The sequence below is a fragment of the Phacochoerus africanus genome, chromosome 14 (genome assembly GCF_016906955.1).
Source record: "Phacochoerus africanus isolate WHEZ1 chromosome 14, ROS_Pafr_v1, whole genome shotgun sequence".
NCBI classification, from domain to species: Eukaryota; Metazoa; Chordata; class Mammalia; order Artiodactyla; family Suidae; genus Phacochoerus; species Phacochoerus africanus.
Genome location: NC_062557.1, coordinates 10383763 through 10409963, shown reverse-complemented (window position 1 = coordinate 10409963; position 26201 = coordinate 10383763). Strand labels below are relative to the sequence as shown.

Genomic DNA, 26201 nt, shown 5'->3' with positions numbered 1-26201 from the left:
AATTAGTAACTTGGAAACATCTTCTGTGACGAATTGTATATCCCTCATATTAAAACAAAACAAAGAAACTCTCTCTCTGAAAAATAAGCCCCTCTCGACCTCCATATTCCTTCTCATCCATCACCACGTTTTTCTGTACCATTTGTTGGCAGAACTCCCTACAAATGGGATGCATATCACCTCTGCTTCTTCTCACCCTGTTCCTTATTATTGCTGATTTAATCGGGCATTTGTCTCCAAAACTCCGTGTGATATCTTTCATCAAAGCCACCAGTGACATGGCGCGGCCACATCCAGAGGTCAGTTCTTAGACCTCATTTTGACCCATCATTAGTCTCTGACACAGGGGATCCCTTCCCTTTCTCTCGACCTGGTTTTCTTCACTTCATACCACACCTCCCGGTTTTCTGTCTACTTCAAGCAATTCTCCTTTTCAAGCTCTCTTGTCAAATCTCCCTTATGGTCCCACCTTCAGATTGGGCTTCCCCAGAGCTTAGTCGTTGGAACCTTCCTCTCTGCTGACTGACCTCACTTCTCGTGTGTTCTCCTCTGTATTCAGGGTTTTAAGTACTTGGTAGGTACTGATAACGCCCCATCTTGTGCCTCCATTCTGGACCTCTCCCCTCACGTCCAGAATAGTAGATATTGTCACCTGACGTCTTCATCGGGCTGTCAGCATGTCCAGTTACCACCGTGAAGCCTCAGCCATTGAGTGCCCCACTTCAGAATGGCTTCTCTCCTAGTTTCATTATTGGTGCCAGCATTCACTCAGTTTCTTGTTAAATGCCCACATTTTCAGGACCAGTTCATTCCAAATTATGACTTCCCAATAGGCGAAAAATGGACGTTGAGTAAGAAACTTACTCCCATATCCCAAACCTAGAACAAACAAACAAACCAGAAACTAAAACCAGCTTCTCAGGAAAAAAAGTCTAAACTCTGTCCTCGAAGCCACCGCTAGGGTTGTCCGTGGTCTCCTGGGGGCACACGGGTCCTTGGAGCCCAGATGAAAGGACGTCGGGCAAGAGGCCGTCTGCCTTGGGTGCAAGATTACGCACAGCCGGACAGGGCATGTGCTTGCACAGAACATCTTTACAGTGACGTTCTGGAGCATCTACCAGAGGAAGAACACGCGTGGGAGAAGTTGGACGAACCCTCAAGGTGTTGGTGAGAAAAGTCCCAGCTTTCGAGACATTGAGAAGCCGAAGAGCAACTTTTGGCCATTTTTGTGGCATGCAGAGATCCTTGTTGAAGAAATGCGAAAGACAGAGAGATGGATGGGCAGGCAGGAAGGACATTTCTTCTTGATTCGTGTTTTCTGGAAGCCACCCTTGGCAGGGCCATCTACTACGTGTAGGCATGGGAACGAGTTAAAAAAAGTGTTGATTCACTAGAGTGAAGCAGAGAAAGCAGTGGCCTTTGTGTGTGGTGAATGTGTCCGGAAAGGCAAAGAGGCATGGGATGCTCCCGTGGGCTTTCTCATCTCCATGGCGGTAGGTGCTGAGAGCCTCCGAGAGAGCCCAGAGGAGCAGAAAGCAGAGTCCCCAGAGGTCTGGCTGCAGTGCTCTTATCAGATGAAAAGGACTCGGGGGTCTGAGCTGAACTTCACTGTCTGTAACTAAGGTAAGACCCTTTCGTGGGTTAGAGTGACTCACGCCTGAACTGTATGTGTTTGCTCTCCTGCTCTCTTGAGTTCCTATCTTTTTGTGTGTCTGTCTGCTGATAGGCACCTTTATGATGCCGTCTTTGGCTCCTCAGCCATGCTTGATTGTTGTACGGTCTGTAGCTGGGAATAGCCTTTTTTTCCCTCGTGCAGTCTCTGGGGAGAGCTGAACGAAACAGATTAAGAATGCAAGTGCCGTTTATAGATCAGTTAAGGGAAATAACGTTCAGAGAGAGACTTAAGAGCATGATGACTTAGCCAGCTGAACGCTACTTATTGACGTGGGATATTGTGGAAAAGGATGAGTCTTTAATTTCCTGTGGAAATAATCATTCATCAAACCATCTTTGTGTGTTTCTTCGTCATTCTTCCACTGTTCCAAGTGTCAACAAAGTGGCATTGAGGATCTGAAACTGTGTGATAAAATATAGTCATTGATTTGTAATTAATCACATCTTTGCAACTAAAAAGAAAGACAGAAATACTGTCAAGACTTATTAGGGGAAAAAAAACCTGCTAAAAGGCAGCTTCGATAAATAGTAAGTTCCTCAAGCCCAAAAGGTATAAAATTGGGCTTTTTCTAACTTTGTTTCTCTCCTACTCATTGCTGTCTGTCTTTTGATTTGAATCTGGACTGTTGCCGTGGAGTAAATAACGTCTGTAACACTCCGTGGCTTCAGATTTCCATTTCTCTGGCGAAAGGAGCAGAGGCTAAGATAATGCAATGTGTCTACCTGGAAATTCCAGGACACCGTGGATGCATGGCCATGGGTTTAACCATAAATGTGTCTTATTTATAAAACTCTTTAAGCTTTTTTTTTTTTTTTAAAGCCCTACCCCTTCCCTCTTTAATTTCCCAAGAGCCTGGTAATCATTCTGAGGATTCAGAGGGAGTTGGGGGCAATATTCCTAGAGGTTCTGAAAGTCCATAATCCTGAAAGTAGTGTTCAAATGAGCTGCTTTTGACCAGCGTGACCTTCCCAAGTCACTGAACCTCTCTCTGCCTCCTTTTCAAAAGCCTTTAATAATCTCTCTCTCTCTCTTAGATATCATTTAATCTCATTCGATAGGATACCAGGCACCTGGTGGGCACAAACTAAATGGAGACGATTATTATCCACTCCCTTCCAGAGAGGAGGGAAACGCTGATTCAGACAGTGATAGTGGATTCATAGCTAAGCTTAAAAGTCATCTCTCAAGGCTCGAGTCCAAGGAACATACATCTCGTTCTTAGGTTTGAGAAAATACGAACCAGTTGAAATTTTGCCACCAGGAAGGTAGAATACCCACAATGTCAGAGGTGGTTCTGGCGATGAGGGCCAAACTTGACCTGCTTCTGACAGAGTTCTCTCGGCTTGCAGGCATCCACATTCCAAGCTGCGGCCTCGCCTCTCTGATGAGCCCCATCTCATCAGCAACGCAGCCGGGGTCAGGGAAGATATTTGGGGATGGGCTGGCATGAAGGGCGCTGAGGGTCAAGAAGAGAGTCCGGGCCAGGGACATTCTTTCATGCGTATGTAGTTGAATGAAGACAAGTCAATCATTTCCCATTTTGATCTTCTTAAAAATCAAAGCATCTGCCTCTGTCATTGTCACCGTGACTGCTTCAGATCAGCTAAGGCAAAGTTCCTGTCTCATCCAGGTGAAGACGGCTGACATTCGTGGGCTACCTGCTATGGCACAGTGCCGTCTGATTGAACGCTCATAATTACCCTGTGGGGGGATGGGGATCAAAGTGGTAACATACCCCGTCTGAATCCACATGCTAAGTGGTAGAGATGCCTCCAGAAATTAAACCTAAATGGTTCCGGTAAAGGTACTATTTTGTTTGCACTGACATAGATAATATATGTGGCTTAGCAGGTTGTGGAAAGAACCTTATAAAGCCTTTCTGGGACCCAGACCATCAACCCTTGAGTCTGGTTCATCTGTAAGAGATGGGATGCCTGACCTCACAGTGGGAGTCAAGGCCACCGGAGCAGAGCGTGACTGATCTAGAAGTGCTTTCTGCCCTTGGAAACTTCCCTGTCAGCCATTTTCCTGGGTTTTCTCTATTTTTTATTTCAAGAAACTCCACAATCCAGGCTGTTAGGGGTGTTTTGTTTTGTTTTGTTTGAATTTAGGACATGCACAAAAATACAAAATGAAGATAAAAACAGAACAACTGAAATAGAGTGTTGATGCAGCGAAAACAGGCACACATAGTACCAAAACATGAGTCGGTATGAGCTTTCCCATTGGCATGAAACTAAGGCTCATAATTATTAAAATTAGAAATTAGACCCCAGTGTTTTTACTTTAATGAGAAGATGAGGTCTTTCTGACACTTCAATTTTAATCCTCTGGGACAGTCTTTCACCAGTGTTCATTTCAGAAAAGGGGAGTGAATGCTTATTTACTAGTTAAGGAAAAAAATCACATAACATAAAACGGTTAGGTCTTTGTTTTAAAGAGGCCTTCTGAATTACCTATCCAACTCGTTAACACATTCTAGAAATTCTTCTCTAGTCTTCAAGCTGGTCATGCAAATTCTGAGTCGATCGTCCCAATCTTTACTAGAATACCAGAGATTCTGATAATAAAAAGTCCTCTTGATAGGTCTATCAAATCTACTTCCCCATTAATTCTGTGGATCAATCCTAGCCCCCCCTCTGCAGCATCGTCCAGCAGGGTCCCTTTCTTTACTGCATGAATGTAGACGTCCCATCTTGAATTCAAGAGTGTGAGCTACCTGGCCCAGGGGGACGTTTTAATTATCTCAGTGCCTCTAGTTCAGGGTCAGGGACGGGAGCTGGTACTCAGTAAGGCTTGGAACATGTGGGTGTTTCTTTCTTGAGTGTTTCCTTCTCCTTCGTTTCCTTTCCCATGTCTCCTGGCCCAGCCCTTCACTATTATAGGGACCTCTTAAAAGCAGAATATCCAGAAGTGAACATGATATTCAGATATGGTATCTCTCCAATTAGATAAACTTTTATTACTTTCACTGGAAGTTCTGTGGGGATGAAAAGAAATATTTTAGTTGAATCTTGGCCTTGATTTTCTGGGAAAGATTTTTTTTTCTTTTTTTTTCCAGCTCATTTGCCACCCCTCCCCTTCTCATTGCTCCTCTTGGCTGGCCTTCTGAACTTGACATTGATCAGCTTTTTCTGTAACGCTCTGCCTAGATTTCCCTACTGGGAATCTTTCTAATCCCTAGGGCTTCGGCAATTTGACCCCCTCCCCCACACCCTCTGCTACTGGTTTTGAGATGCGTCAACCTGTAGAGCACTTACGTGGCTCCAGAACACACCTAAGGGGACTCAGCCAGTATCTCCCACCGTGAGTGCTGCTCTGAACCTGTGCCCCAGCCCAGTGACTGGGTCTCCTCTTTTTTGTTGCTGAAATCAGGTCTAGAGAACCACCTTCACCCCAATTCTGCTTCCAACAGCTTCTCTCTTATTAAGGCTTAAAATGATAGCTCTACAGTGAGATGAATTTCTTGGACTCCTTTTTTCCAACCAGCATTTACTATCGGGGCGACCCCGGATGAATCTATCAAAGTTAAGTTTTAATTCTTCATCCTTAAACTAGAGAGGGTACGGATACCTGGTTCTCAGGGTGTGGGGGGAAATTAAACACGTTCCTAAAGCGCCTGGCACTTGAGGAGGGCTTCTTTTCAGGCTGATTGCGTAAAACCCTTATCCTCCCTCAGTCTGGAGCCCGGATCCCGCATCCCAGCTCTTCACAAAGGGCTCAGTTACACAAAGGGCCACACGTCTTCAACATGCTTGCCTGACCTCCTGCTGCCCCACTCGCTTCCCCTGAACTCCCCAGCTCTGTGCTTCCCCTTCCTTCTTCGCCTCGGCCTCTCACTGTGTGACAAAAGCCCTGTCATTCTTTCTCCCTATGCTGTCCTCTAGCAATGCAGCTGAATTCCTGTCCTCCCCTGATCACAGATGGACCTGTCTCCAGGCACAACACATGCCCCGCTCCAGTGGGCAATCCTAAAGCCTTGGCCTTTGACCTTAAGGAGTCTGGCCGTTCTATTGCCTGTTTGTCCACACGCCTCAGCTTTGATAGCTAGAAAGGCATTACTCTCTTCTCCCTTAGCCCCTGCTCCCAACCACTGGCTTGCCCCTCTCAGCTCCCCAGGCCCACAGGCTGCAGAGCAGGACACTCTACAGCGAGCACAGCCAGCTGTTCCCCCAGCTTTAGCAACGATCTCCAAGGCTGAAGGGCTCCGTCTGGGGCGGTCCCCCAGGTCCCTCCAAAGCAGGAGGCACTCCCTTCCACCTAAAAACATTCTCATGTCTCTTTTATGAGATGGTCGGTCAGCAGGGGCCGCAAGAACAGACGGCATCCAGGCTCAGGAATAAAAAACTAAGTTCATTATTCTCAAAGGTCCTTGAGACAGAAGGTGCGGGGTGCAGCCCGGGACCACACGGGGCAGACACAAGGGTGGTCAGGAGGCAGAGACCTCAGCGAGAGAAGATCAGGTCATGGCTGGCCTCTGTCAGGGTTTGCATGAGAAGGCAAGACAGCATGGGATGAAAGGCTGCATACTGCTGGAGAGTTCTGGATGAGAAGGGCGGTTCCAGGTGCCTGATCCTGGGCCTGGGATGATTAAGGAAGAATGCCGTGTCCTTGGGCCCGCAGCCACAGAGAAGGGTGTGGCTGTGCATGAGTTGATTCTGTACCAAAATCGTGTTCCGGGTTGGCTCCTTTTCCGTCTCTAAGAATTGGCCAGCTCTGGGAGGGACAGTTTCTCTCCAGCTAGAATAGTTTTCGGGTTGTTTTTGTTTTCATTTTAGGATGTCAAGACGTAACTGACAAAATTTAAAATAGTATGAAAACAATATGAGAAAAAGTATATGTACACATATATACATATACATACGTACACACACACACACACACATATATGAATGTGGCTGGGTCACTTTGCTGTATGGCAGAAATTGGCGCAGCATTGTAAATCAACTACACTTTAATTTTAAAAAAGTGTTTGCGATGCGTCGGAGTTCCTTCATCTGTGGTTTGACCTGACAAACAGACCCTTCTTTGTCAACAGTAAAATGATTTTTCTTTATGAGCTGCCACTGACATAAAGCTTTTTTAGTTTGGGGTCCCTCTCCCCCACCCCCACTCTTTCTGTATCTAATAATCACCATCATTATATGAGATGGGCATATTTCTGGTCACGTGGTATGCAGAAATTCCCAGGCCAGGGACCAAACCCATGCCACAGCAGTGACCTAAGCCACAGCAGTGACAATGCCAGATCCTTAACCACTAGGCCACCAGGGAACTCCCTCTGATCACGTTTTAAGTGTCCTCAGGAGAGCAAGGCAGTGTTCTGTGTAACTTGGTGTAAAGGCCTTTGCTTAGTGCCAGTGACTCATAAACAACCTAGAGCATGTGTGGAAGGGGGCTTGGAATGTTGATTCTCTAGTTCACAGGCCCGGAACCAGACACACACACACACACACCCCTTCTTTTCAGCTCTGAGTCTTTATGATGTGGATTAACCCGCCCTCCGTAAGAGGCAAGCTTCTGGCTGCAGAAGGAATTAATGCCACAGTCAGTCTGTGTTCTTTGGATCCGAGCAGGAGGAAGCTTTACCCTTGCCGCTTTCCTCAGGATGTTCTGTGACATCATCCACACTGGAGTGTTTTTCCCTTTGTGTTCCAACACTTTGGCTTGATTCCAGAGGGCATCCAAGGGCAACAGAGCTTCCCTCCAACCCACCCACGGGCCGTGGAATCTCACGACAGGGAACCTTCGTCTCCTCCCGGTGAAGAGGCGTCACCCAGTTAGCGCTCATTGACAGCCTTACCCCATCCCACCCCCACCCCAGGTCCGGGCTTCCTCTGGCTTCTTTCCTTGCTGACCCTCTTTAGACTGTCAGTGGTTTCCTCAGGTGGTTTTGCTGCCTGACAGTCCCTGGTGCTTGTGTGGACTTGTGTGCCCATCGAGGGCTGATCTTATCAGTACAGTGGGTGGACATCTCAGGAAAGCTGGAAAACAGCCACAGATACTGAAATACTTTCCCATGACCCGTGTGTTTGGAGTTCCAGGAACTGCATACAAGCTCCTTAATTCTAGAAAACCTGTTTTAAAACTGAGATACAAAAGCCAAGTGCATGGCATTCACCTTTCTGCACCCTCTAGAATCTAGCTATCTCGTTGCAACCCTAGTTCTTTCGTTGTCTACTTCTATGATCCATAGTAAACAACTTCATTTCTCTAAGCCTTGGTCTGTTCCTTTGCAACACAAAAAGAGATGTGATAAACATTCCAGGCATGTTGTTAGAATTAGGGGAGAGTGGCAGAACTGAGCCCCTGAGAGAAGAGATCCAGCCAGATAAAGGGGCAAATGTCACTAGCAGTGGAAGCTGGGAGCACACAGAGCAACCTCGATGAGCATCACGAGTTGCCTATGGGCTGGACCTTCTGGGCTGCATCACTCTGAACTCCTTGGTGGTACCTTTCAACTTCCTGGCCATCACTTTTTAGATGGCTGAGATTTTGATTAGCACTATTCTAGTGAACTGATGGTAAAATCTTGGGGAAAGGAGCTGGGGGAGTATGGCCACAGATGAATAGGGTCACAAATCCCAACATGTCATTTCCATACAAGAGTGTCCTTTGAGTCAGATGACGGGGATGAAGGACTGTGCAGGGGAGAAGTGGAGACCAGCTTTACTTGATGGCACAGGGAGAGCTATTGTGTTTCCATGCCGAGGCAACCTTGGGACCAAGGAGCAAATGGATGCTCTTGGTTGGTGATGCTGGGGAGGAATTTTCACCAGATTTTAATGTCATTTAGCCAAATACGAAAGACTAACAGGACAAATATTCCCTCGTCCTAATATGTCTCCTCTCTTGAATGACTGTGGATATGGAAGCTGGCGTGGGTGGAGTCACAAGATGTTGAACATTTGTCTTGGAGGACTGACTTGTAATGTTTTTTCAGTGAGGGAAAAAACATTTATCTTTCTATAGGAAAGTTGCATGAGATTGGGGACTTCAACTTGTCAATGATACTTGCATTTCTCAGTGGAAAAGCCAATACTCTCACCCTGAACTCTGTGAATGATAAAAGCTGTTTTAATTCATAGCATATTCTTTCCGTTAAGATTTAAACTTCTACAGTACTGCCAGGATTCATCAACTGAGTGAATTTTTCATAAATGTTATCTGCCTCACATGGGTGCAAAGTGGCATTGTGATTAAGTTGAAGCCAAACGTTATTTTATTACCGGAGAAGACATTCTTCTCCGTCCCCTCCTCCAATCAGCCTCAAATCAAGGAGGCCCATGCTGGCCACAGTTACAATTGCTATGAATGATTTTTAATAAAATCAGTAGCAGGAAAATTGTTGAATTTTCAAACTTTATTGGAGATCCTTCTCCATATCGCTATGCTGTGTGCATTCTTGGCTAAGAATGAATTTTGATTTGGATGTGGGAAATCGATTTGTTCAAGCCAAGAACCACTCAAATTTCCTTAGGCAGATTATCTGCTGGGTGAATTAGCCCAAGGAATTAAAAATAAAAATTCCTAAACTGCCTTTTTGCTCAACTACCCAGACTATTCCCCTTGATTACATCCTGCCTGTTTGATAGCTTGAATTCAGGGAACAGAAAATCATGTTAATAGCCAGCGATGTACAGAAGTGGGGCATTCTTTTCAGAGCCTGTGATTTATCCCAAGCCAAATGCAAATGGATTTCTCACCGCTTTCCTTCTCTGGCTTATCTATGCCACCATCTTCCTTCGTCAGGCTAGAAAAATCAAGAATTAGCCACAAAAGCAAAATGCTGGGGAAGCACATTTGTGCCTTAAATGCTGGGAAAGGTCTGAAACCTAACCACCTTTCTTTTGGATGCACAACATTATCCCACTTTGACATTACTCTGCCAGAGGAGGCTCCATTCCCAGCTGCCTGTCTTCACAGAGGGTGTGAGGTCTGCTTGGCAAGATTGAGCAGTTCAAGGGCAGTGGCTAGCCCCATAATCCTCAGGAATAGGCCCTATGATGACTCACATATGTTAAATGTTTGACTGAGCTGAAGAATCCATAGAGGCTGTTTCCAGCTCATGGTGGGCAGGCATTGGGATATTAAGGAATATTGAGCTACCTGGTAGCATCTCTTCCAGTGCAGGTCTAAACATCTTATCATGAGATTTAGGGGAAAGTGCCCCCATCTTTCTCAAACGCAACTCCTGCTGTTCATCCCAGTGAACAGTCCAGCCTAAGAAATGCTGGAAACTTAAGGGAAGTATTGCTAGCTCGGGTCCCCTCTGTGGGCATAGGTGTTCTTACATAATGAAGTCAAACCTTCCAACTTAGGTAGGGTGATTTGTTATTCTAGAGCCCTATGGTGGAAACTGAAGGACAACCAGTGGAGAACGTATAGAAAATGAAGTGCGTGGAAATTCAAGACTCTCTCAAACGCACTACCTTCTGTTAGCTATGTAAGTCTTCTCTTATCTGCTGTTTAAATGGCAATGCTTTTTTTGCCAAGTGCCCTTGAAAAGGCTCAGACTAATAGAAAGCTAATCTCATGTGATGGGCAGCACACTGCTTAAGGTATGGTCTCAATAGGCTGTCTTATCTGGATCTTCCTAGGGAGATCATTTGTCTTGTATCTTAAGGCCTTCTCAATGTATCTGTATGCACAGGGGAAAACAGGAATTGAGATAATAGCCAATAACAGCTGCTGTATTTTCCTCCCCAATAAAGATGCCCTGGGTTTTCATTTTGACAGATGAAAACAGAAACTCAGTCATTTAAAGCTCAAAGAAATAGTTAGACGCTGTCCAAGTGTGGGAGCAAATCACATCTGTGAGTTCGATGATACCCAGAAGGTTGAATACACGAGTAGACTCTCTTTAATTGCTGAAATGGACAGTTTGCAGGCACTTCTCACAAAATGGGAAAACAGCAGCACAGAGATAGGACTTGGTTTTCTGTTGGAATACCATAAATACCAAACTCGGAGAAGGTCAAACATGACGGCACAAAACACGTTCCATAAAATTCATTTGTTTTGGAATGAACAGTTAAGTTCAACCGAAGCAGCTCCCCAACCTAACGACAGGGGAGCTCTTCAAGGTCAGTCGTAGGTAACCTGGCATGTAGAAAGCAAAGTGGGGGACTAGTACAAAATAATTTCTCTTCTACTTGGTGATACCCGTGGTTCTTCCACGCAGCGCTGTCCTGGCTCCCTGAAGGTTATATCAGGGCAACTAGATGCTAGAAGGGATCGTTGGAATACGTCTGGGAATCGCCAGTTTAATAATTCTTGGTGGGAAGGAAAATGGCAGCATACCCTGGATCTCTTTCCCTCGCCTCTTCTCGCTCCTCACTTGGCTGTGTACCTGAATGAACTGTAGTCATATAGCTCCAGGCGTGGCAGTTAGATTATTTATTAAACACCAAGTACTGTGAAAGGAACTTTGGGAACGTAGCTCATTTACTTCTCCTAGCAATCCTGTGACCTGCATTTTTTCAGAAGGGCAAACCAGAGGCTCAAAGACTTAACTCATGCAGAAGTGCTCTGTTCGTCTTATTAGTGGTCCAGCAGGCATCTAAACTCATTCGCGTTCGTCAAACTCCAAGTAGATCTGCATCTTGAGGATATCTGAGACTCCTCGGGGGAGCTGGGGAGTGGGCACTGGGATCAGAATGATTCTGGGGGAACCCAAAGACCTTCAAGTACCGCATGCTCCCTGAGGAGCCCCGAAGCTGAGGTTGGTAGACTCCCTTTTAGAACACTCACTCCCGGCACACCGCACGTCGCGGCCTCTCCATGAGGTTCTGGAGTTCACGAATATGAATTATTAAGAACTGACCAGGGACGGCTATTTAGGCAAATCCACCTCATAAATATCTAAATGCCTTCCTCAAATCCATCCATTCCAAAAGATCATTTCTCTGGCTTTTTTAAAAAAAAAAAAGTGTATATATATATATCTTTGGCCACTCCTGGGGCAAGTGAAAATTCTCGAGCCAGGGACCTAACCCGAGGCACAGCAGCAACCCCAGCCGCCTCAGGCACAACGCTTAACCCACAAGAGAGCAACAGAAGTCTCTTAACATAGACCTTAAAGTGGTGAAGTTGAAAAGTAGCATAACTTTTAACATTTTTTCCCCAAAGTTATTGAAAATATTCGGATTAAAGAAAGATTCTTAAACAGACTTTGGTTTACCATGCCAAGAAGTGAAGGTATTAGCAGTTTCGTGTGTTTTGGACCGAGACAGGGGAGAAGGGGAAACTGCATTAGATACCTGTTTCATCTGAACTCCGCTTCCTGTATCCCTGCTTGGTTACCCTGATTGGTTTCATGATTTCTCCAATTGGTCTCCAGCGGCCAAATATGACCCAACTCCCTCTTCCCCCGCTTGCTTGTTTTAAATGAGATCTGGTTTTACTTAGATGAATTAAATGTCACTATATTTGTTTCTGTGAATTGTTCCAGCAAAAATTACAGCATCAATGTCTGACTTTAAATGGCTCTAAGACTGTCTGCCTCTCTGGGCTATTTATAGTTGTCTTTTAAACACACTAATAAATGCTTTTAGATATATTGCTTTGCTTTCCCTTTATGGAGCCTCAGAATTGGGTAACTTCAAAGTACCAGATGAAAATATCTGTTTTTATTTTCTTTTGTGCAAAATTAATGCATATTCATTGTAAAATTGTAGAAAATGTAAATAAATGAATCGAAGAAAAAAGAGGACAAAAATATAATCAGAGAGGGCCACAATTCACATTTTGTTTGTATCATTCTGTCTTTTCTCTGTGTTTAAATGTATTTAAACTTAAAAAAAACACATTGCACAAGCTGTTTTATAGTCCTCTTTTATTTTTTCCGCCGAACAATATGTTTTATATTTTTTTCTCTCATTTTTCTACTCCATCACTTTTAATAGCTACATTAAAAGTAATGAGTAATGATATGATTGTACCATTACCTATGAAACAATCCCACATTTATTAGATGGCTAAGCCATAGCCAAAACATGCTACTACAAATAGCCCTACAAATTAGCCATGTTGCTATGCCCATTCATGATAGCTTCTTCGGGATAAATTGCCACCAGTGGAAATGCTGGATCAGAGGCTGTACCAAATTCGCAGACTCTTGTCACATGTAGCCAGCTCACCTCCAGAAATAGTTCAAATTAAATATATATATATATATATATAATGTAACATAGTAGTACATCTTTGAAATGACAGTATAATAACATGCATTGCTGTTAGAAGAACCACATTTCTAATAATTCAGTCATCATTTTAACAAATTTTATTAACTAGTGCCAGGCACTTTTTTTTCCCCCAACTCCAGACTTCCAGAGAGTTGTATAGCATGGTTACCATAGTTACTATACTAAAATCTTCAGTTCTAGGGACGCTCCTAAGCAAAAGTAGATAGTAAGACTTTTTTTAAACTGCGTATGAACTGGCACCTAGGTTGGGGGGAAAGGCAAGATAAGTGGAGGAAATTGAGAGTTGGTTTTTGGAGAGCCATCAGTATTGATGGTTTTATAGTTCTAGGAATGCTCTTTTTCTTACTAGGCCTGGAATCTCCTTGAGGATATTGTATTGTTCAGGTGGTATTCAGTTATTTATTAATTCATTCCTTCAAAGTAGAATTAGTGAAAGCCACATGCCATAAATTGCCCTAGCTGCTTAGGATAGAGTGGTAAATAGGAATAAGGGGAGCGTTTGATAAGAAATTTACAAGCTATTCCATGGGGCAATCCAGCCAATAAATCAATCAGTTAATGGTAAGAGTTTTAAACTAACTAAATCATGTTAATGAGACACAAAACAATAGTATGGGACAGAAAATAATAGTACGGGGATGAGTTTGATCCTCATCAGATGAGGCTTCTGAAAAGGTGACCCTTAAGGATGATACGTCAGTGATGATAAGAAGCCACACAGACTGAGAAGGAAGTGCAAAGGCCCTGGGGCAGGAACATCCTTGTGTGCTAGAGTGGTGCTTAGCAGACTTTTTCTATGAAGAGCCAGATGGTAAATATTTTTGGCTTTGTGGGTCACACGGTCTCTGTAGCAACTGCTGAAGTCTGCAGTGGTAATGTGACAGTAAGTAGCCACAGACAATGAATAAGCAATGGTCTGAATGTGTTTCAATAAAAGTTTATTTACAGAACAACCAATGTGCCAGATTTGCCCCACGGGCTATAGTTTTCTGTCCCCTGTATTAGTGAAAAAGGAAGATTCAATGATGATAGACAAGGAACAATGAGAAGGAAAATACTAGGAGAGAATTTTCAGAGATGGGCAGAAGTCAGATGTACACAATATATATACAATGCTGATTATGGAAACTATTCTAATTGCAGTCAGAAGACACTGGATGGTTTTAAGCAGAGGAGTGACAAGTTTTGATTTCATTTTGAAAAAGAGTAGGGGAGTTCCCATCGTGGCTCAGCAGAAACGAATCTGACACAGGTTTGATCCCTGGCCTCGCTCAGTGGGATAAGAATCCAGTGTTGCCGTGAGCTGTGGTGTAGGTGGAAAATGCGGCTTGAATCTGGAGTTGCTGTGGCTGTGGCTGTGGCCAGCAGCTACAGCTTCAATTCTACCCCTAGCCAGGGAACTTCCACATACTGCCGGTATGGCCCTAAAAAGACCAAAAAAAAAAAAAAAAATCAAAGTACAGTAAGGGCAGAAAGAGAAGCTCTCTTAGGAAGTCGTTGTCCTAGTCCGTTGAAGACCTGGTCCTTTGACTCTGAGGAGAAGAGACTAATTTTAAGATGTGCTTTGAAGATGAACGGGACTCGCTGCTCGTTCACATAATGGGAGTAAAGGAGAGTGAGAGACCACCACGCTTGCATATAACTGCATGTAAATTTAATATGTAAATTAAAATGACTGTTAACTGGATTTTTTTCTGTTTCAATAAACAGAAGGCATCCCTGGTAAACCCAAGTAGAGGAAAATATTATTGAAAAGATATCAGGTCGCTTATAGAATCAAAAGACGTGTGAAGAGAGAGACCCTGATTTGTGCACAATCAAGAGGCAAAATGAAAATCTAATCCCAGGGACCGTCTCCCTAGAGCTGCAGTGTACGTCTTTCTCCAGGAGAAATAGATGCGTAATAGGACATCACTGGCCTCTTGACTCCTTGAAGTTGCCTGGAATAATAGGATTCAGTGGGCTTGTGTCACTTCCTTAAGAATCAAATTCTTATTTGTGAAGTCCTGATTGGTCACTCCAAGGTCAGGTGACCCTGTTCCAGGTACAGAGTGAAGAAAGGCAGTAGTGAGAAGTGGCAGAATACCCTACTGGTATCATCCTGTTCCCAGGCACCGTCATTTCTTACCTGGTTATTGAAATACTTTCCTAGTTTACCTCCCCATGTCTGCTTTTAAATTTCTCCAATCAATTTTCCAGGACAGCCAGAGTGACTTTTGTTGGGTTTTTTTTTGTTTGTTTTTGTTTTGTTTTTTAATGAACTACCTTATCACGCTGTGCCCTTGGTTAAGATATTTCAGCTGCTTTCACTGATCTTGGAAGAAAGACCTGAATCTTTAATTCTACCTAATAGGTCATGAATGCTCGGTCTCTCTCTTTTCAGTTTCAAATCTCCCCCATGCCCATCCCTGCCTTGAATTCAGTTCTTTGGAAGGCATGCCCTATTCATCTTTGAGCCACAGATCCTTTTCAAGTGCTATTCCTCTGCCTGGAAAACTCTTTCCCCTTTCTTCTCAGTTTACCTGTACTCATCCATCTCTTCGAAACTCCATAAGGACCCAGTATTAAAAGCTATTGCAAGAAATAGGAGAAGTATTTATTCACGTTAAGGTTTGAAGGAAGATTATAAAGACAGCTTCCAAGGTGCTAGCTATTGAGGTCTTTTATATTATGTCAATCATTCCTTACAAAAACATTTCGAGATAGGTCAACCATTGTCCTTGTGTTTTAAATAAACAGTGTAGCTTAGAGATATTTGTAAGACGCCAATATCATACAGCTAAGAGGTAGTAAAGCCATAACCAGAATCCAAGTCTTTGGTCGGCATACTCCTGCCCTTTAACTGTGCTACTAGAGGATCTTATTGTGGAGAATGGACTGTAGCCCATGGTAACAGGAGAAGGGCCATTTATTTACATTTCAGAATAAGCATGCTGGATGAAAGTGGCAAGAGAGGAGTTAGACAGCTGTTACAGAAACCAGATAAAACCACGTTTTTAGCTCATCAGGAAAGCTTGAATTCAGTGATAAAATGCAGATGAGTTCTTGTAATGACAGATTCTTGTGAGAACCAGGCCTTAAAATTAGCTTAGAACAAAGGATGCAACCGTCAGACGACACCTGTAAACCTGAGAGCCTTAACAACAAGTGACTGTGCCTCAGGCAAACAAAACCAGGAACAAGGCCTGAGCTGAGAGCATTTTTACCTAAGGCTGGAGAAGAATTCAAGAGCATGCTCTCAGCTTGAGTGTCGGGTCCTGGACCAAATGGTCTCTGACCGCCTCCCATCTTGCTCCAGCCGTTGAACATCTTCGTACTTGATTTTGCTTTCTCTTTGGTATTTACTATATGCTATCATCTCATTTTATCGTCCTCATGTTTATTGATGCCTCAAATGCAAATTCCACAAAGCTGGGACTCCCCATCACTAATTCCTGATGGTGGGTAGGTCCAGCACATAGCAGAAGCTCAATTAAAATAATAATAATAATAATAAACAAGAACGAAAACAGTCAGTAATGAATTTTCCACCAGAGGATTTTCGACACCACTGGGGAAGTACGTTCCTTACACAACACGGGGAAATGGCACTGTGGTCTTCTCAAGAGACATTAGGGTTTCCTGATGTTCAGCCGCTGCTGGACCCCAGATCCAACTCACGGGAAACCCTGAGCGACAGGGGCTCGTATCCACCCATGACAGGGACAGGCAGGCTGGTTTTGAAGATCACAACCAGAGAAACCCTCAGAGTCCCCTTCGAAGAGCACCCACATTCCATTCAAGACAAAGAATAAATGTGGTAGCACCTTCTGTGAAGTTTTTTAACCTGTTAACTTCGCCAAGCTTGTCAGTCCTGTTTCCTTTAGGTTGGTTCCTCAGAGTAAATAGTGATAAAATTCTTAAACTGAGCTGGAAGTAGTATTGTGTATATAGGAAGGAGAGAGAGAGACTGTTGAGAACAAAGACTTGGGGTTTTTCATTTGGTAACAGTTGTGAAAGAGAAAAGAAAATGACCTGGTCCCTGGGGTTTTGAGGAAGTGGTAGAAGGACAGAGAAGTGGCTCAGGTAGCTTAACAGTAGGAAACAGTGGTGACATCTATATGTGTTAGGAACCATCTATTGTCTGCTCTGCTGTCATGCAAGTGGAAAGAAAGCTCTCTAAGAAGGTGAGAGCACATGCTCTGAAATTTTACCCTAAACTGAGTCCTCGTGGGAGTCAGATCCAGGCCATAATTCTTGCATCACTAACTACACTGAGCCCAGCACAAGGACCCATGGCTGCCCATTCCTCATCTCATTCAAACCTCACGATAACTTAGTAACACAGGCGTCCCCACGTCATGGGCACTGAGGTTCAGAGAAACATGACTTACCTAAGCCACTCAGGGTGTGGAGGACACATCTGGAACTGGAGTCTGCCTCCCAATTCATGGTTTCTCCACACTACCAAAAAACATTTTATTTCAGGCTATTTCTTAATAATGAGGTTATTTGATTTTTACACCAGAACAGTTGGCTGTTGTAGTTCATATTATTTTGGTATGATCTTGACATCCAGAAAATGGAGAAACATAATCCTAGACTTCAGATCTCTTCTACTTCTTTATAAAACCCAGCATGATTTGCAATGAGACAGGCTTTGTAATTAGATGGTAGATATTATGCAGGGAAAAACTGGGCTGGAAAGAGGCCCTCCAGATGAAGTTACTAGGAATGCTGTCATGTTCTGCTTCTTCCCAGTATCTCCTTCTCAGCCTCTCTTTCAGTTTGCTGGTATGATAACCCCTTTCCTATTATGAAGTCCCTCTATTCCATAAACTGACATAAAACTTTCTAAATTGGTCCAGAAGGAGAAACAGTAAGGTCATATCAGGAAAGAGGTAAAAGCCATGGTCCCTGAGAAGCTGGACTGGAGCTGGAGGGTAGGGCTGGGAGAATGAAAAGAAAAGAGAGGGCACCAGGAGTTCCCGTCGTGGTGCAGTTAATGCATCCGACTAGGAACCATGAGGTTGCGGGTTCGGTCCCTGCCCTTGCTCACTGGGTTAGGGATCTGGCGTTGCTGTGAGCTGTGGTGTAGGTCGCAGATGCGGCTCAGATCCCACGTTGCTGTGGCTGTGGTGTAGGCTGGCAGTTACAGCTCCGATTGGACCCCTAGCCTGGGAACCTCCATATGCCGCAGGAGCAGCCCTAGAAAAGGCAAAAAGACAAAAAAAAAGAAAAAGAAAAGAGAGGGCACCAAAGCTATAGTTCAAGCTCTGAGGGTGACAGCAGCTGAGAAGGAAACGTGGGAACACCCTGAGTTTGTCAACACAGGGGACGCTGTTTGACATTCGGGAGACAGGGGTTGTTTCGAGGAGTACAAGCAGTGTCTGCCAGGTACCAGGTGAAGCAGGTGTTCCATGGCTACATGGTGACGTCCACCTACGTGTGTCTGAATGTCTTACCAGGATTCCAGGCAAGATAAGGCTTAGGCTTAATTCCAAAGCAAGAAGTTGTGGGACAGGTTTTGAGTAAAATAACTTGTTTGGGTTCCCCCCTAATTTATTAACACCCGTCTTTCCTTCCTCCTGGGCAACCAGAGCCCACCCCACATCCCCTCGGAGCACACCTTCTCTGCTGGACCTTCCTGTAGCCCCCTCCCCCTCTGCAAACCACAGACCTCCACCTGAGCCTACCTTCAAAGACAATGACCCGCCCGCAGAATTGAGGCCATTCTTTCTACTCTCTGCCCTGTCAGCGCTCACATTTCCATACAGTTTATCTCATCTGATAGTTGCCAGGAAAGTAACTTGATTACAGATGACTTCCTGTAAGTCACTTACATGGTAACAAAGGTACCTGTTAATCTCCAATGTCACGGGCATTAATAAGTGGATTTTACGGAAGATGTTTTAGACCTTTTTGGTGGAATATCTCAAATTATACAAAGATGATTACTATTACTATGAATATATTTCTATTAAGCAGATGCTAGAGATGGGATCAAATTTTATTATCAAAGTGACACAGGGCTGTAACGTCTTAGCCATTGTGTTGGACCCTCAACATGCTAATGAAAAGCTTAAGGTTGAAGAACTATCTGCAGAGTAGTCTGCTTGGTGCATTTGAGAGGATATGGCACAATGCCAGAGGAACTGCTTCCAAATTGGTGAGTCTGACGAAGGCACTTGAGTGCATTGAGGAAAGGAGGGAGGTATGCAGGCTGCTGATCTGTTTTGTTGAAAATGTTTCCCATCGTTGATCTAGGCCATATGAAATACACTCAATCTGTCAAGATTTCTCTTTGAATTCATGCAGAGATCTAAAAATAAAAAAAATTTTTAAAAGCTGTCTTTGCAAATTGTCATGAACTGGGTCTTCTCAGGAAGCTCCTCCATCCTCTTTGTGTGTTGCTTTTTGCTCTTGCCCCATGTGGAAAAGAACTTCATGTCATGATGAAATTGCATGTAACAACAAGGGTCCTTTCCTACCTCTATCATTCATTGCCAGGCAGGATAGTTTGAAACTGGTGTAGAAGGAGACCTTAGGTTTAGCATTTATTTTTGAACTTTGTATATCCCACAATTTTGTGATTTCAGGGATCGCATGTCCATTTTTATTATCAAAAAGAATTTTTCTACCAATGAAATATGCCACCATCAGTTTCAGGAGAGCAAGGAACCCAACATGCAAGAAGAACTATAGGAGCTGCAAAGGATTACATTTAGAATGAGTAAGCAATGGGGTCTTACTATGCCACACAGGGAACTATGTCCAGTCTCTTGGGATAGAACATGATGGAAGATTCATGAGAAAAAGAATGTATACACACACACACACACACACACACACACACACACACACACCTGAGTCACTATGCTGTACAGCAGAAATTGAGATAACACAGTAAACTATAATTTTAAAAAATTAAAAAAATACTTTTTCCTGTTGGAGTCGATATATGGTGACAAGATAATTATGAAAGCATGAAGGCAATTTTAAAGCCAGGTTTTAATCCTGAGAAAAACAAATGTTAAGTGTAGAAGGATGAATCAGCAAGCCTTAAGCTTCTGTTATTTAATGGCAAACGATTGGAAAAGTGCTCAAGTTAATACAACGTATGAAACGAGAGATTAATAAACATCTATTTTGTCTAGCCATTTTGACAAAAGGACCTCTGTAAACATCCTAGCTCATTATGGAGGCTGGGAAATGGTTAATAGTAAATAAAATCAGTTTGGTTACAGTTTGTCATTTAGCTTAAAAACAATCTGTCTTTTAGAAAATGTATCATTTACATGGTTGGAGAATCAAAGAATAGCATTTAAACAGAATCTGAAAGCTTTTCTTGGAGAAGTTGAAAGGAGTGATCATGATAATGAAGCACAGCCGAGGACATGATGGGTTTGGGGTAGAATTCTCACAGCTGTTAACTTGTATCCCTGAAAATGTTCCATTAATCAGAAATAATTTTTTCACATACTCACATTTGCTCACTGGTGGCTTTTATTAATTGAAACTTCATTCACCAGTTAGCATCCTCTTGAAGGTGTTTTTAAAATGGCTTATTTATACCAGTTGCTGGCACTACTGGAATTCAGAATGATGCCAACCAAATGCCATTTCAAATAAAAACCTTTCTTTTTTCTTCTGGCACCAGGATAGAACAGAGTCTCACAGTAGCTCTTGATTTAAGAGCTGTGCTTTCTTACTCTCAGACTTCCATGATGTGTGCAGGTCCCTTTAAGGAACTGGGTTAGAAGGAAGCTTTTAACCAGAAAATAACCCTATCTTCAAATCTGCTTCTTCTACCTTTGCAATCATAGGGGCCTTTGATGATAACTGTCCTGTCCCCAGGGTCAGGGGAGAGAGTGGAACCTGAGACCGATGAACAGCTGCTTGTTTATAAAGTGTCCTTCACTGACACATCAGACAGGAACCCACAAAGAATCACATATGTTGTGGGAAAAAATTGTGGGACTAATTTACTCTCACCATTGCAGGAAGCATTTGGTCAGCCTCGGGTCACACCCTGCAAGGATGCAATTGTCTCCCCGAAACACAGTTGAGGTGCTGAAAAGAGAGGATGTAACCACTCAGAGCCGATTAGGAGGATGGGTGGGTGAGGCGGCCGGGGGCCCGGGGGGCCGGACAGAGAGAACCTTGGACATGCCTTCCAGGACATTTTGGCTGTGGCCATCCTCACAGTGGTCCTCCAGACAAAGTCTTTATTGTAAAATAGGCCTGATCCCTGGAGAAGAAGAATGATTCCTATTGAGTGGAGAGAAATTAACCCATTCCTTCCTTTTGTAGTGGGGAAGGTGCTGGATGGTTAATTTTCTTGGCTGATTTCAAGGGGCATCTCCAGGTCGGGAACAGTATTTACTCCTACCAAACTTTCTATGCAGCCCAGTGGCAGGATCCCCCATCTAAAGTCCCTCCTCAGAGTTCCCTGGTGGCTTAGTGGATTAAGGATCTGGCATTGTCCCTACAGTGGCTCAGGTCACTGCTCTGGCATAGGTTTGATCCTTGGATCCCAGGAACTTCTGCTGCAGGTGTAGCCAAAAAAAATTTTTAAATAGGGAGTTTCCGCTGTGGCACGGTGGGTTAATAATTTGGCCTGTCTCTGTGGAGGCAAGGATTCGATCCCCAGCCTGGTGCAATGGGTTAAGATCCAGTGTTGCCGCAGCTGTGGCATAAATCTCAGCTCTGGCTTGGATCCTGTCCCTGGCCCAGGATCTTCTATATGTCATGGGGGTGGCCAAAACAGCATACATAAATTAATAATTAAATACATAAAAGTCCCTCCTCTCCCTAAGCTCCCCTCCTCCCACCTAGCACAGGTAGACAATGTGGAAAACATATTCTTACTAAACTATTCAAATTGGGATGCCATGACTTTTTTTTTTTTTTTTTGCTTGAAAGTAACCAAAGATCATTTAGTATTGAATTTTTAAAATTCAGCTTCAGACTTGGGCAGGAAAACCACTGACCTATATCATGGATGCTAAAAACAATAATAACTGTATCTTCTGCCTTGATCTTTTAAAGGCTGGATGAATTTGGTGGGAGGAAAATGACTTCGCCTAGGGATGGCTGTGAAACCATCAGGAATACAAGGGTCCAACTGGAGCATGCTCCCTTTAAGAGGGAAACAAGATTAGCAACTTTGGCAAAATTTCGGCTTCTATTCAGAGGGAAAGAGAAGAGCTTCCAGTGTCCAAAAAAAAAAAAAAAGGAAAGAAAGAAAAGAAAAAAAAAAAGGATAGATGTTTTGAGACAAAAGCAGAAGGAATTTTATACTTTATTGAAAGCTTACCTGGGGAGTGGTTTTAACTCCTCTGGGGTTAAGAAAGATTATTTTTCCTCTCAAAACCAAAGGTGGAGCTAGGGTAAAGGAGTTGAATCTGAACTAGCATCCTTGTCTGTTCTGTTTTGACCTGGGAAGTTCACAAGAAGAGAAACCTCCGTGGAAGAGAGAGGAGGCTACAGGTCCAGAAGGTGAGGGACCACTGCCTGTATTACAGCACCTTGCATGTAAGTTCCATGGCACCATGAAGGTAGAAACTCTTAACTGCCTCCTTTTTCTAAGGAAAGCCATCTGACTTAGAAAGCTCCTAAGATTACTGGACAAATCCTGGATTCTGTTTTGCCTTTTAACATTGCAGATTATTTTGTTATCTATATGTCCTGAGGCCAGAAGAGTGCAAAATGAATTTTTTTTTTTTTTAAATATCAGATCAGAAAAGATGGTGAGGCTCCATGTGGGATAATCAGAGTGTTTACTGAAGCCTTATGCATATATAAAAATGTTATTTTCTCTAATTACATATTTTGTTCTTATAATGACTGAGTTGAATGCTAAGCTGGAATGAGTAATCAATACTTAATGCCTCTGTCATTCAAATGAAGTCTTAGCTATTTCAGATGGCATAAAATTGCCTCCAGTTTGGCCAGGTGCTCTGAAGATGGCAATGGAAAGCTAAAGTGTGTTTAATTTTTCTCCTTTTCAGGTTTTCACTGAAAACCCAAACTAATTAATAGCAGCACACCTAGAACAACTGAAGTCACGTGGATGCCCGAAGGCCGTAGAAAAGAATGAGCTACTACGGCAGCAGCTATCCAATCGTAAGCGTGGACCCCAAATACCCCGGCTACCCCCCGGAGCACGTTATAGCGGAGAAGCGAAGAGCACGAAGGAGGCTGCTTCACAAGGACGGCAGCTGCAACGTGTACTTCAAGCACATTTTTGGAGAGTGGGGGAGCTACGTGGTGGACATTTTCACCACTCTGGTGGACACCAAGTGGCGCCACATGTTTGTGATCTTTTCTTTGTCCTACATTCTCTCCTGGTTGATATTCGGCTCCATCTTCTGGCTGATCGCCTTTCAGCACGGAGATCTGTTAAACGAGCCCGACGTCACGCCTTGTGTGGACAACGTCCATTCCTTCACCGGGGCGTTTTTATTCTCCCTGGAGACGCAGACCACCATCGGTTACGGTTACCGCTGTGTCACGGAAGAATGTTCTGTGGCTGTGCTCATGGTGATCCTTCAGTCCATCTTGAGCTGCATCATCAACACCTTCATCATCGGCGCTGCCTTGGCCAAAATGGCAACGGCCCGGAAGAGAGCCCAGACCATTCGGTTTAGCTATTTCGCCCTCGTTGGCATGAGAGACGGGAAGCTTTGCCTCATGTGGCGCATCGGGGATTTCCGACCCAACCACGTGGTAGAGGGCACCGTGAGAGCCCAGCTGCTCCGCTACACGGAGGACAGCGAAGGGCGGATGACAATGGCATTTAAGGACCTAAGGTTAGTCAATGACCAGATCATCCTTGTCACACCCGTCACGATCGTTCATGAAATCGACCCCGAGAGCCCCCTGTACGCCCTTGACCGCAAAGCCGTGGCCAAAGATAACTTTGAGATTTTGGTGACCTTTATCTATACCGGTGATTCTACCGGAACGTGCCACCAATCCAGAAGTTCCTACGTGCCTCGAGAAATTCTCTGGGGCCATCGGTTTAATGACGTCCTAGAAGTGAAGCGGAAGTATTACAAGGTGAACTGCTTACAGTTCGAGGGCAGCGTGGAAGTCTACGCGCCCTTCTGCAGCGCCAAACAGCTGGACTGGAAAGACCAGCAGCTCCACAACCTGGAAAAAGCCCCGCCGGTCCGGGGAGCCGGCCCGTCGGACACCAAGGTCAGAAGAAGGTCGTTTAGTGCCGTTGCTGTTGTCAGCAGCTGTGAAAACCCTGAGGAGACCACCGGCTCTGCCACGGATGAATGTAAGGAAGCACCCTATCAGAAAGCTCTCCTGACTTTAAACAGAATCTCCGTAGAATCCCAGATGTAGTCCTAAGTGATAAGAACAAGGGCTAGTACTCACTCCTCTTTACTCGCTAGCCAGTCACCTTAAGGCAAGTAGTTATTAAGGGAGCTTTTAAAGAAGGGTAGAGCTATCTTTGATGGTGATGGAAGATTAAAAGAGCAGGTTAAACTGGGTAAAAGATATCTAAAAATAACATAGCATCTGATTGCTTAATTTTTGGGGGGGGGGTTAGAAAATTTGGATTAGGGATGCTATTAAGAAGCCTAATTAGTTAATTCAAATTTCATCTCCCTTGTATTATTCTGTAGACTCATCAATTGGGGGCATAATATTCAATAATGGGGGACAAAGGTAGGATACTGGAATAAATAATAATAGAAAGTAGAACAGGAAAACAGCACGAATGATACATTTTTCAGCGTATCCAAATCCATAATATAATGAGTGGTTACCTATAAGAACATCGTATCGTGTAACCAGGATACGCAAGGTATGCATTCAGTGGATTGTACTATTGAAATAGTTAACCATGAAATCAGCTGGCCCCTTCAAGTCACAATGTTTGTCCCCCATTGTGTCGCGGTATCAGCTGGCGGGGGTAGTGGCTGTAGGAAATAAACAGTGCCCCTGATTCAGACAGTTCCTCCATTGCCACTCGCCCAGGGAAGGATCAAGAAGTGCTAGAGCCATTTTTCTCTCTCATCCACGAGGCAGAAGAGTAGTCGGCATTTGTTGTTCAGAGAGCTGTTTCTCTCCTAAAGGCCCTGGTTGATGCTAATGAATGGCTTTACGTGGAAGAGCAGAAACAAGGCAGACATGAGCTTTGTGAAGTCTGTGACGGGGTTTCTTACACACGCCTCCCTCCACCTTTTCTGGGGACAAGAATGAGGAACAGAATGGTAGAGCCGGGGTGAGGGAAGGGGTAGGTCGACGTTCTCAGACTCTTTGGGGTAAACAAGTTCCTGGTCCAGAGAGACCGGGGCTTTGGCCGAAGACATGGAACTTTTTATTTTGTCACTTGCTGGAGCTGGTTAGAGGCGGAGGGGGTGGGGAGACCGTGAAGGGAAAGGTATTTATTTTGTCTGTGTTTCCTGTCTTGGTCACTGTAGAAACATAAATAACTTGAATTGTGGATTTTAAGAAACTCTTCCATTGAATTTGGAACAATCATTTAAATTAAAGCTTTTGTGAAATATAATGAAGGTGATTTTAATGCACCTTATAAAGCCAGTAAGCTGAGTGCTTTAGAACTGCTTAAATTGTAGGACTCGAGACACAGGTATACTCATTTCCACATTAAAAGATGTTAACCGTGATTATTTTAAACACAAATCCAGTCACCTGTGAATGAAGAGTCCTTTTAAGCTTTGTAAATCGGAGCGTTATTAGCTACATTCTTAATTATCTATGGGTTTTGGGGGTTTTTTTCCTACATTGTTGCTGAGCTGACAATATATATATGCCCTAGTTTTTTGCTTATACTATTTAAATATATATATACGTAATTTTTGCATTTTTTATGGAAAATCTCTCTCTCCATTTAAATTAACACAAATAAATTGAACCGAGTCACGTGGTCCAAGATTACCAGTAACAGTAAAATATATAGGTACACAGAATTTTTGTTTGTTTTTTGGGTTTTTTGTCGTTTGTTTCTTTGTCCTTTTTGTCTTTTTTCAGGGCCGTACCTGCGGTATATGGAGGTTCCCAGGCTAGGGGTCAAATCGGAGCTATAGCTGCGATTGTAGCTATAGCTACACCACAGCCACAGCAACAACAGATGTGAGCTGGGTCTGCAACCTACACCACAGCTCACAGCAACACTGGATCCTTAACCCATTGAGCGAGGCCAGGGATTGAACCCTCAACCTCATGGTTCCTAGTGGCATTCGTTTCCATGGCACCACGATGGAACTCCCAGAATGTTTTTCTTTTGTTTTCTTCTTTGTGCTCCCTTTCCCTTCTTCCCTCCCTTCCTCCTCCTCCTTCTCCCTTTTGCCTATGAG

General features: G+C 43.8%; 1 protein-coding gene across 2 annotated transcripts in view; it reads left to right on the top strand.

Moving 5' to 3' along the window:
- Positions 1-25393, top strand: part of KCNJ16 (potassium inwardly rectifying channel subfamily J member 16) — a 55591-nt gene extending 30198 nt beyond the window's left edge. The window contains exons 1-2 of one of the 2 annotated variants that reach the window (XM_047758686.1): positions 22162-22398; positions 22875-25393. In XM_047758686.1, the coding sequence (XP_047614642.1) occupies positions 22960-24219 (1260 nt within the window). In that variant the 5' untranslated portion in view covers positions 22162-22398; positions 22875-22959 and the 3' untranslated portion in view covers positions 24220-25393. Of the gene's footprint in view, positions 1-22161; positions 22399-22874 lie in introns of those variants that run through there. The other variant, XM_047758684.1, reaches the window with a different exon arrangement.
- Positions 25394-26201: the final 808 nt, after the last annotated feature.